Here is a 13,267-nt window from a genome sequence, read left to right as displayed (position 1 = left end):
TCCCTTTCACCCTTTTCCTCTTTGTAACCCCTAAAAAAAATGATGGTTTTAAATTCAAATCCGCCAAAAATATGGTAAACGATGTGCTTTAGTTGGTATTTTTACTCAAAACTAGCACTTAATAAATTAAATCAATTTAAAGCGAGTCCATTGAGGAATAAAGATTGCATTTTAGTATGCTTTACTCAGATTAGATTAAATGTTATGAAGGTAGAAACCTTTTTTTTAATGTCTCACTATTCTTGCTGTATCTGCTGTTTTTCGACTCTTGATAAATTTGAAATCTTAAGAGTGCGACTACATGTGTCACACGTGCCTTTAAAAAAAAAAAGAAACTGCTTATGCATAAATGTAAAATAGAGACAGCTGGACTAATAAATTTATCAAATAAATATTTTTTTAAATAACAGCTTTTGCTAAACAGATGTTTTGATTCTCAAACAAGAAAAAAGATTACCGATAAATACATTTATATAAAAACTGCATCAGTGATTTTATTAATTTGTCAGCCAGGAATTATCGCGATCCCTTCTAAATTACAATATGATACCCTCTGTGTGCATTTTAGCGGTGCTTATTGTTACAGCTTTTGGTGACAATGCAGGTAAATGATTTGATACATTCTTTAATATTAGCAAAGCTGCTGCCGGAATTGGTAGTAAGAACATTCTATTTTAATCCTTCCTTCAGGGTAAGGATACACACCGAAAACTACTACATATTTATTATCATGTGAAAGATATAATTGCAAATTTATAAAAGTCATTTCTATGCTGTAATAGTCTCAAAAAATTTACATGTATGCCGAAAAAAAGGGAAAAATTAAATTGTTCTTATTATCAGTTTTTAGTCTTTTCCAGGTAAGTATCAGCCCTGCATTAGCTATAATTTGTAGTTATAGTCTTCTTTATAAAGTTTATAGCAAATGGTTAATGTTTAGAATGCGATGGTTGATGTTTAGAATGAAATGAATGGTTAATGTCGTGATTCTAACTCGTTAAGATAAATACTGGTAAAAATTCACTTGTGTTACCAGTTTTAATTTATTTACTTTTATTTACTAAAAAACAAGCAAACTCGTCTTTAAAAAGAATGTTCTGACCAAACTGCTAAAAAAAAATAGATGGTTTTTATTTTATTTTTTTTTTGCTCATTGATATAGCAAGAGAAAAAACTATAATGATTGTAAGATCTAGAATGAGATATGGATACTTTTTAACTGCAGTAATTAAAAAGTGGCGATACTATTATATCGTTGCCTAGGCGACGAAATAGAAAATATGACCCTGAGACACGATTTTCTACATGAAGTGTAACAAGGTCACAAAATGAAATATTTTGACGACTACCTTATTTTTGTCACGTAACTTGATTTGCCCACAACGAATATAGTTTGTCTATAGGAAAAACTCCCCTTGCCACGAGGACTAAGGCCATCTGCTGTTAAGAAAACAAGAAATAGCGCATTTCAGAGAGAGAAGCTGTTTTTCTCCCCTGATTTCCTTGCTCTCGACGACCCGCCTTAAATAATGACCCAATACTTGAAATAGTTAAACCTCGTATCCATAGTCACCGCCACTACTCCAGACGAATGGCCTAGAGAGTTCTTTACAAATACAAATTAAAGGATGGAGGTTAACGAAAATTTACAAAAACTCCAAGTTGACCAAATTTACATAAACTATTAAAATACCTTCGAGTAGGTTACAAAAAATATTTCTCCAAAGTCACTTGCCTTGCTGTGTTTGTCCAGAGCACCAAAGATTAGTAACTTTTTTGTTTTGTTTTGAACCAAAGTAACCACGCAAGGACCAAAGTATTATTCAAATATGCAAGGTAATTTTGTAATCATAAAGTGAAGGACTTATTCAAAATTTGAGAAATGAGTATCGAGATCAATCAGATATAAGTTGGAGAATCAAAAACCAGTTTATATTTCAGAAAAACGCTCGGGGGCGTTTTCTAAAGGAAAGAGAACGAATTTCATTTTCTTAACACACGTAAACTGAATTTTGATGGTTTTAATGTAGAATAGGTTGTTACAAATTTCTGCTTGACCAACAGAGGGCGTTGTAATCACTTGCGTTGCATTCAATGGATGGCTTATTGAGAATCCTTAAAAATACCGTACCATCATATTTCTTTTATTGTTTTACTATCATTAAATTTCTTTATCAAATATGGTTTCCTTATTCGATGCAAACATTCACCACTGAATCAATCTGCAACATAGGAATTACATCGATAACATTTTGTTACGTTTTTTTTCTCATTTAAATATTAACTTGCAATCCCTTATATATAAATTTGTATGATTTCATACTTGACAAACATTCTTAAACTGTATATTAAGAGTGGTGATTAGGTCTTCACTTCATTATAAAAAGTTTTCAAGTACTCAAAATTGTGAATACATTTGATCCGAACTTTCAAATATTTTTGTGAATGCATGGGATGTGTTTTTTAAATATCATCATAAGCTTAAATTAAACAAAATTGCTTTAACTCTCGACGCCCGGTCAGGGTCCTACTTAGCCGGATTGGGGTCAAAACTTCTTTGAGGTGCTTCCTACTGCTTCAGTAATGAAGAACTAAACTTTATGAAGGTATTTAAATTTTCCCCTCATTATACATATATAACAAAAAAAATTGACTAGAGCCTAAAATAGCTATAAAATGGCTGATGGCTGAATTAAGCCAATCAGAAGCCTGTATTTTTGTAAACATATTGCATTTTGCGATAGGTAAAAATGCAGCTTTTAATTGGGCAAATTTGTCCTTCGTAATTGCGAAAATTTAGCTGAATTCCGCACTGGAAAGACATGGATTTACGAGATAGAGATATTTTGTGCTCATACGATGGATTCGCTCGAAGAAGCTAACATAAAACTGACGGATTTTTCATTGTTCTCATATTTTGTTTAAAAAAAGTTCATTAAAGAAGGAAACCTAAAATAAACTTTCGATTCGATTTTGGGGTCCAGGGCATCTGACCCTGTCTTTGTCAGGCTCTGCGCCCGGTGGCTGAGTGGTAGCGCTTCTCGTTCTCGGGCCACGGATCCTGGGTTCGATGCCAGGACCGTGTAAAATTGAACCAGCCTTTCATCCCTTCAGTGCGATAAAATGATTATCAAGCAAGATTGGAGACTAAAACACTGGGGGTTCCGCCTCCGGTTGACCACCCAAGCGGAACATCAGCTGCACCCCAGAGCTCAAGGTCAAGTAGGCCTTGGCTCTCTATGGGCGTTCGCGACACTGAATTTAGTAGTTTTAGTAGCTCTAAACTGTATATAAGTAATTGTTTTATATAATGAGTTACACAAATAATTTGAACTATTTTTTTCAACAATACAGAAGAGAGTCGTTTGGCCATGCAGAATCCTGATTTGTTCGAAGGAGATATCATTGGAATAGATTTAACTGTAAGTAATACTGTTCCAATATGATTACTGTTACTACAGTCCTTTGATGTTTTAAAAGAATGCTACGATATTGTCTATATATTAAAAAATCATCGGCGCCACCGATGTTCTGGGTGTTTAATTTTTACGTTGCATTTCGTTTAGCCGGCCAAATAATATCCGACTTGGGAAGTTACAATTACGAAGAAGTATAGAAAAAAAAAAATACAGGGAGTACTAAGCAAGGAACATTCATTAATTAGATAGAGAATTATTAAGTTAAATTTTTAGTAAATTATGCGCGGGATTCTAACAAACAGCAAAAATGCAATTACAAAATTGAAATTTGGCTTGCAGAAAGTGCATTTTACTAATAAACTAAGCATGATGATTTTTTTTTCTTCCAAACTTTCAATAAGTTTAAAATTTATTGGAATTTTAAGTGTTTTCTCCGAGAATTTTTTCTCATTTTTTTTAAATCTATATCTTGTATTGTAGTGCAAAAACTATAAAACTTTAAAAAAATAATAATAAAAAATACAATGAATCGTAAAAAAGTTTCAGAGAGAAATTTTTAACTGTTATAATTAAAAACTGTTATTATAACTCTTTTTAATAGTTATAGTAGAAAAATGCCATGCGAGCCGATCTTCTGCCCTTTGAAATGCAACTGCGGAGTTGAAATTAGACGTGCAGAAGGAGCCATTTTTATTTGCTTACTTAGCGTGATTTTTTTTTCTTTCAAAATTTGAAACTTTTTCTCAAGTTATTGGAATTTTATTTAATTTTTTCGTGAATTTTTTCTCATTTTTATTTTTCAATTTTAAATATCAGCTATTTATCCATTGTAGTGGAAATTTTTTTTTTCTTTCTCTTGAAATTCTATGTTTTAAAAGCTCGTGCTTGTGTTAATATCAAAAGTAGCGAGAGAAAGATAATTTAATCTTAACATTTGCGTTAAAATTTTTATAATCAAAGAAGCTTAATATAAAGAGAGATAATAACCAATACTTCTCCATTTGAACTGTTATAAGTCTGGTTAACGAGTAAAGCTACTTCGCATTTCTTTTTCTGATCTGTATTTCTTAGTCAAAATTAAGTTATTTGTCTGTTCTCTGTTCCAAAGTCCGGATAATTCTTTACGGTAAGGTGGTATATACTTTAGTTTCAAATTAGAGCTTTGTTTCTAGCATATGCACTTAAACTGTATTTTTTTTCGGTGATAGAGGTTCGAAAAACTTTTTAAACAGATTTTCATTCGGGGAGAATTAAACTTCCTGGTCTTCCAATGTTTGATAACCTTTAACTTTAGCTAAAATTCTATTATAGATATAATCACTTCCAGCCATTGATAACTATACATATCACTCTTTCATTATTTCTAGGACAGAAATGCCATTCCTCACAAAGCAAAACGTTGGCCAAACAAGAAAGTCCCCTACATTATCGAAGGATCGCTCTGTAAGTATGAATAGTTAAAAGTAATTAATAACAAGCAACCATGATTACTTGTATTCGTATATGATGATTATTTGCAATCGTGATTAGAATTCTAATTGTAATTTGTAGTGATGGAATTTTTATTTTATAGCCGTCGTTAAACAGCTAACCTAATTTTGGGTTTACGACTACTAATGTTCAACTCCGTAGCCTTGTAATTTTGAACCCACTCCAGAAGACAAGGGAACTCCTGGATCAAGTATTGGGAGAAATTTGCCTTCATGGAGAACTTTTTGCTAGAGCTAACCCGCGTGGTGAGGAAAATCATGAAAACCTTCCACGACGACGGGTCTTTAACCCGTTATTTGTCCATCGCAGAGGATTTGTATGGATTTGTTGAGTTGAACTGTTGAGTCTCGAAATAAACAACAAATCAATCCGCAAGCTTGCAGTGATTCTACCCAAAATGTAACAAACGGCGCTATTCTACACAAATACAGCCAAATAAGGGATAACACTCAAAACATGGCAAACCTTACACTTTATTTATGCTGTTATATTAATTTTGTAAAATTCATTTTATAGGCTCACGACCTGCTAGAATTTAAAAATTATTCTTATATATGGTAAAATTACGCGTAAATTTAAAAAACTCCAATCACAATAATAAAACTTTCTAGAATATTAAGCCTATTCATACGCCTCGTAAGTATACCATAAGCTGAGGCATAAACCGAAAGTTTTCTTAATTTCTTACGTTTTGAAGAAGTTTGCTATTGTATGCATTCCTTCAAACATCCACTTGTTATTTGTCCCGCAGTGGACTGATCGTTATGACACGGTTCCCAGCAGATCACCGAAGTCAAGCATCACTGGCTGCATTCAGTGTGCGGGTGGGTGACCACTTGGATCAGTCTGCGTAGGGACCGAGGGTGTGCGGTATTGGTCCTCGTTAAACCGTAAAGTGCTCGACTTCGCGCCCAGGTCGTCGGGCTACCGAAGCGGGGGAGCCATCCCCTCCGCAGAGGATCAAAATTGTGATGGCATGTCTTCGGATCCTCCCCAGGGATGCTTCCCAGACCGTCGCCAATAGCCCATTGTGTAGCTCTAGTGCGACGTAAATGAACAACAACAACACTTGTTATTTGTAAAATGTAATGGGTTGTTCAAAATAAATTACTAATAAAAATAATAACAAAATAAAAATAAATAAGTAATTTATTCTCAAACGTGGAGGCCACTATAGTCCTTTACGAATCTGTAGATAAATCGCAGGGGATCATTAAATCTGGTTCTCAGCGTTTTTTTACCCGGGAAGAATGACTATTTCCTTTTTTTTTCTTTCCAAAATCTAAAACATAAATTGTTTCGAAAAATGTTACCAATTTATTTCGGAGCTTCAAAATTGAAAAAATAAAAATTCATTAGCAGATATAAATATACAAGCCACAAAAATGAACACTTAATTGTTTTGAAAATATATAATGTGAAGAATATATAAAATGTTTCAAATTAAAAAAAAAAAATTTCTTTGTGGTGCATGTACTGAAAAGGTATAAAATAAGTTGAATTATGTTTTTGAAAAAAGAACTGCTATAAACGTTGGAATTTTCTTTAGTCGTGTTTTTTTATTTTTGAATTGGGCACTTGCAACTCGATAAGAAGACGATCACTGGTACACAGATACTGGTGACCTATCACCTAAGCGCCAACTGTTCACTTATAAACAAGATAGCGTGTTAAAGTCAAGCTAAGTTTTTCAACATAAGTTAATTAACGTGAAGTTAATTAAATATAACGCCGTATCGTCGCATCTAATTTGTTAAAATATAATTCTTTCTCGTCTACGTATTTGACTTAACTTGGATTTATTAGTGGTTTATGTATTTTATTGTAACCGTGATTTTTTTTTGTGAATTTGACAACTTTGATGCATAATTAGGTTTTTATTTTTATTTTCTATATGGCACCATGCCTATGTTTGTGTTAAATAAGAAATATATAGTAGAAATCTTTGAGAACGAATATAGAATGTGTCACTTAAGAGAGTTGATACTGTACGGGCCTGGTTTACTCGAAATAGAATAGAAAGAACAGTTGCTAACGTAAAAAAATGCGGCTTTCACAACCATCAGCATCAAGATACCCACATTACATCACTTGAAAGATATCTCATTGAATTGCTCGTTGAGAAATACGTATGCAATTTCTTTTAGGGGTAGATTTCCTTTTCGTAATTTATTCAACATGTTATTATCGAAAGAAAGTTCCTTGTTTAAATTTTGCTACTTTTTTTCAGTGATATTTTATATAAATAATTTCATACAAACAACGGAAATGTTAAAAAAAAAAAATTGCGGATTACAAACTGGATATAATTATAGTTATCACTGGTTAAAAAATTCTTAAATCTAAGAACCCCTGTGATTCTTTTATGGAATCTAGAAGAATCACAGGTGATCTGAGATTTCCCCTAGTTTAGAGCGGGTGCCATAATCCCAATCATAAATTAATAATTTTAGAATCCATGTCTTTTGTCATTTAGAAGCCATGTCAAAGGCTAATGGATTAGTTGAAGTTATCTGATAAAATGACATAACTAGTAAGAAAGTGTAAAGAATCATATTTTTGCATAATCTTTTAAACTTTTTGCTATAAAAATATTGATGTAATTTGTTGTAGTACAAATTTGAGCTTTTCTTAAAAAATTGAGTCTTAAAAAGTTAGTTAAGGAATGGGTTCTGAGTGTTTTTATTCCTAAGTCTGTGCCAATGTATTTGTTTTTCATGAAATAAGGAACTAAGTGTCTAGCTTTTTAGTTGAGACATTATTAATATTGCACATATTATAATTGGTTTGATGTACGTAATGTAAACATAATGTTTGTTTTTAAGATACATTTTAGAATTTGGACCTAGTATGCACTTTAGTTTGTTATAGATTCCAGAGGCTTTTGCAATAACTTTACTTATGTGGTTATTCCAATTTAAATTTTTACTAAGGGTAAAGCCTTGGTTTTATCTACTATGGGTATTTTATTTCCAAAAAATGTTAGTGTTTTATTATGTGTAAGTCTTCTACGTTAAGACTACAAAATTGACTTCGTGTGGGGTGATGTTTGGCGGCTTCTTGATGCGTGCGCATCAAGTGAGAATGCCGGATGCATAAGGCGAACGTCATCCAGTTAAGGCATACCAGCCAAAAACAAACACCCTGAATAACTTATCTAATGATCAGATGTAATTCTTTGTTCTTCCAGGGGACAAAAAGAATTTAATTCTTGATGCTATGGATGATTTTAATATGAATACGTGTCTGAAGTTTGTACCGAGGACCACAGAAAAAAACTACGTCAAACTTTTAGCAGGAAACGGGTAAATTTTTTTTAATTTTATTTAGTTAAATATTAACCCTCTTTAACGAGGTACCTATAGAAATGTGTGGTATAATGAACGGCTTTCAGTTGCCCTACATTTCGCTCCCTTCGGCGATTCTCCTAATGCGACCTTTTTATTAAACTAATGAATTTTGTATCGGATTTTAACAGCTAAAATAAAAATTATTCCGAGTAGCAAATAAATTTTTGTTTTGTGGATACCCGGAGCCGGCCTTGTACAATTAATTTTTACTGGGTATCGGATATCCGGACCAGGAAAATTTCTGGATCAAGTACATTTCGATTCAAAATACATTATGAGCAATATGAGGTACTTTTTAACTTAAGCTAAACTGTACTTGCGTTACATAGAGGAAAAACCACGAAATAAATCCAAAATTAGCCAGACAGCAATTAGATTTTTGCGTCATTGCAGTAATCGCCTGGAATTCACTTGATGCTTTCTAATTAATCATCTTATTACATATTTTTAAAAACCTCTTTAAAATTGAAAGTCATATGAACCTACTCAATAACGGGGCTAACACGCAGCAAAGTAAATGATGTAAGTATGCGTAAATAGGTGCAAGATTAAAACTTTTATTTTTTGTACACAAAACCTTTATAACTTCTTAACTCATTATCTTATTGATTCCTGTTTATATCAGTCAATTTAGCAAAAAACAATTACATTAGAAATTATATTTTACATGTCTGGAAAGTTTCGTGCGTGCATGTAAAGTGCGTACATAAGTACTTGTCTAAAGATGTAAGTATACATAAAAACTCTTTGACTTAGAACAACCTTTGACTGTGTGTTCTTGTGTAAGGTCTCATTCGATTCAAAGCGAAAAATACATAGAAATTTTTTTCCCAATCGCTTAGGCATTAATATCAGATATGCATAAACAGCTATAAAATTCGACTTTTTGTATGTAAAGCCCTTTTAACACCTAAACTATCAGTTTGATCCTCTGTAGATTAGCTCATTTAATTCAGCACGAAAAAAAATGGGAAACAATGTGATGAAATTGAACTATCCACCTTAAACCCCCTCATTTTTCTTAAAAAAAGGGGGATCGTACCGAATAGTTTCGGGGAATTTTCAGGTGTTATTTATAGTAATATATTAAAGCCTTTCAAAGAAATCTTGGTTGTTTAGTTTTTCGAAGAAAAAATTTAACTTTGCTGAATTATAAAGGATTTTTTTTCCCATTTAAATAGAGTGTACACTTCTCATGGTTAAGGAATTTGTGATTTCCCAAAATGATATAATAAAGGCGGTGATTATAGAAAATCCTTCATATTCTAAAACAGATCACTTAATATACCATTAAATGTTTTTTGGATTAGATGTTATTCACAAGTTGGCATGAACGATCGAGGTGAACAGCAAGTGTCCCTGGGCAAAGGATGTGACCACAAAGGAGTTGTTGTTCACGAACTTGGACACACAATTGGATTCTTTCATGAACACAACAGATCGGATAGAGATACATATTTAATCATCTACTGGCAGAACATAAAAGAGGGTACGTGTTTTTTATTTTTAGTTCTACACTTTCTGAAACATGAGTTTACTAAGTAATCTACCTATAAAGGATGTTTTGTGCCTCCGTTCTAAATGTGCAATTTCAATTGTGAAAATAAAAATAAATAAAACCATGTACAGGATGCTATAAAAAAGAAATGCACTAACACTTTGAAATATCAAACTTATTTTCTGTTCTAGTAAATTAAACTTATGGAAATGAAAATTTTAATAATGTTTGAAATGGTAACTTTCATCAACCGGTTTCTGAATTCGAGCCATCACTTACTGTTTGCTATTTAGTGGGTTGAATAGTCAGAGCATTGATTCTGCTGCCACCTGTTGAGGAAAAATAACATTACTTTCTTGGAACCGGGAATAAATTTTTTATGATACTTTACAATGTGTCTACAATATTTTTATGCATCCTGTATACACTCGAGATCAAAAATGAATATTTCAGCCTTAGAAGAAGAAATATCGATGTAAATTTTCTATAGTGCAAGTCATCTTAAAATCAAATATGCATTGTGGGTCAAAAATTAAAATTCAAGCTGAGGTAGGAAAAAAAAATGATATCAAAATCTGACGAATAATGTTTGAGGAAGTCTTGACTGCATCTCAATGAGTTTGTTGCAGGGAGAAAATTTTATTCCTGATTATCACATTCCATTTTTTCTTACTTTTCTTTCGCGATTAAATTGGCGTTGAATTTTTTATCCTTGCCCTCCTTAGATTGGTATTCGTCATATGTTTTTTCCTCTCTTAAATAAAATTTTGATTCCTATTATTCATATAATTTTGCCTTTATTTTTGACAACTTTTTTTAAACTTACAGTACGCAGAGGAAAAAAAACAAATCACGGGGTTGGCCTCAAAGATACTAATTGAAAATCAAGGGTACAAACGGTTTATGTCCTCTGTTGCATCATGAGAATTACTAAGTTTCGATTAATCAATGTTAAAAATCGGTTTCCCTCGAGAGTTATTACGCTCTGAAAATAGGCCATTCAGTGAAGAAACCCTTTCTATCCACGCACAAAATCATTCTTCCACTGTGGTTTTCAATCAAACGTCAAAATTATCAAAACGGAACAGAACCAGGCTGACCTTATTGTTTGTTAGAATATCAATCCTTAGTAAACGTATTTATTACCTGGAATAAGAATAATTTTTGGAACTGTAATTACCTACAAATAAGGAGTGTTTGAGAGTTGACACAGTAAAAGAAACAAATTCAACAGCAAGAAAACAAAGGTATTGCAGCTTCTTCTTACCTAGTTGAATGTAATTTAGAATCCGTCCGCTAGAACGTAAAATTTCGTTTAGAATCGATGAACCCGGTTTCACCCCTATACCCGGTCTTTCCCTACTCTCCCCAACTCAGAATCATTTGTTACCATCAACGATTTTTAATTTTTACAATTTCGAAGTATTCTCATCACAACATAATATTAACATTTTATTGGCATTCACAAAAGGCTTGTATGTTTCATTTAATTAAGTTTCAATGACATTATCAATCATTTTTTGTCAAAAGTTACCATTGAAACTCATGTGATTAAAAAATAGTGTCAACTGTTTTAATGTTATATTATTATGTATATGGTGAGGGTGTTCACGTGTTTTCATATAGGGATTAAGGAGCAAACTGAAAAGGGGTCGAAAACTCTTTTAGTTCAGAACTTTAGCTACGTTACGCACTTCTGTGCGTAAAGTAACAGCTAATTAATACCGATTCTTTGATTATTTTCTGTGTTTTTTTTCTTTTCTTATCCCTTATATTCTTTTTTTTTTTAAGTGATATTCAGTTAGGTTGTTGATATCATATCAATCCAATACTTCGAGTTCAGGATTTTGAATGCATGATTTATTTTTTTAGGGATGGCACCACAATTCACTAAACTTGATGCACACCAAAACATCATCTACAATAAATTTGATCACGATTCCATTATGATGTATGGCAACTTTGCCTGGTCCAAGGACGGCAAGCAAAAGACAATGATTTCCATGAATGGCAAAAAGCTTTTGGAAATCAAAGACAAGAAAGGACTGACAGCCAGTGATATACAGAGAATCAACAAAATGTACAACTGTTAATGTAATATTTTGCTAAACTGCAAATAAATGCATTATTTCTGATAGGCTAAATTATAATTTCTAAAAGTGTATTTTATGGGTGTTCCGTAATGAACAGCCTTAAGATACACTTTTTCAAAACATAGCATTTTTAATCCAACTGTTTATTAGCTTACTTGTTTTGAGAATCTTTACCGAGTAGCAGCAATAATGATCTGCTTAAAATAGCACATAAATCTTACTACTTACAGCAGGGATGAGAAGTTTCTCCCATAATGGAAACTTTTTCCAAAAATAAAAACATCAAATACTAAAACAGTTTGGAATTGCAGTCGAGTTTAAATATATGTATTAATTTTCAAGCTATTCAATATATCATTGAATTTGCACGCATAACTGTGAAGTAAAAAGTAATAAATTAAAATGACAAATTTTAAGTATTTCATTAAATTAAAATAACTGTAGTTCTCCAATATTTGATGTTAATAAGTGTAATTAAATCTTCTCTATTTAAAAAATCGTAAATGCTTCCGCCGCTGTTTTGAGATGAACTTAAATTTCAAATTACGAAGTTGTGTAAAATAATGAGTACGATGAAATCAAATAATTAAACTTGACGTGGATATAGAATAGAAGCCATTTACTCAAACAGTGATTCAAGTTCACCGTGAGACGCCTTTATATCTAAGCCCATAATATTTAAATTAATAGTTACTATCTAGATCAGTATTTAAATTTTCTACATGCAGCTAATATACTACTTTTTAAGATTCAATAGGACTAGGAATATTTGTACTTTTTTATTTTTAAATTTGATGATACAACATGGAGGGAAATCAGTAATTTTTATTATTATAAACAAAAAATTTTTGTTTTTTTAATATTAGCACTTAGTAACTTACCATAACAAATTGCAGAGAGCTTTTATATTTCTGGGTCATATATATTTTATATTTATTATTAGTTACTATTAGAAGGAACCTTTTATCAAATATTATACCAGTAAACACTATGTGAAAGAAAAAAAGCTAACTCTAAAATTAATAGTTTTGAGTTATTGTAAAGAAGAAAAAAATCACGAGCAAGTTATTACACAAATTAAAAGATTAATAAAGTTACACTAGGTTATTTTACAAAGCTTTTATGTTTCTTTTTTTTTCCTTCAAAGATTCAAAATATAATTATGATTAGTAAATGAATTATTACAATCTGGATTAGCAATTAAATCTTTTACAAGCAACTTAACGACTATTTATGCATCTAGTCAGGGTATTTGTAATATTTTTTAATCTTTTACATGCAACTAAACAACTATTTATGCATCTAGTAAGGGTATTTGTACTATTTTTTATGCACTTTACTAAAACTTTATTATAAATATTTTCTTTCTTTGACAGTTTTAAAAATAAAATTTTTTATTGCTGTCCCTGAAACATA

At 31.7% G+C, this 13,267-nt stretch overlaps 1 protein-coding gene across 1 annotated transcript; it reads left to right on the top strand.

The window, feature by feature from the left end:
- The first annotated feature begins 511 nt into the window (after positions 1–511).
- LOC107443741 (astacin-like metalloprotease toxin 5) lies at positions 512–11,893 on the top strand. Its single transcript, XM_043046574.3, has 6 exons — positions 512–604; positions 3,355–3,422; positions 4,787–4,862; positions 8,101–8,215; positions 9,571–9,749; positions 11,631–11,893. The coding sequence occupies exons 1-6, from the start codon at positions 544–546 to the stop codon at positions 11,849–11,851; spliced, it is 720 nt and encodes a 239-aa protein (XP_042902508.3). The 5' UTR covers positions 512–543; the 3' UTR covers positions 11,852–11,893.
- The last annotated feature ends 1,374 nt before the right edge of the window (positions 11,894–13,267 follow it).

The sequence above is a fragment of the Parasteatoda tepidariorum genome, chromosome 6, assembly GCF_982258835.1.
Source record: "Parasteatoda tepidariorum strain Cologne lab strain chromosome 6, Ptep-v5.0, whole genome shotgun sequence".
NCBI classification, from domain to species: Eukaryota; Metazoa; Arthropoda; class Arachnida; order Araneae; family Theridiidae; genus Parasteatoda; species Parasteatoda tepidariorum.
The sequence above is the reverse complement of the archived record's forward strand: the minus strand, read 5'-3'. Positions and strand labels throughout refer to the sequence as shown.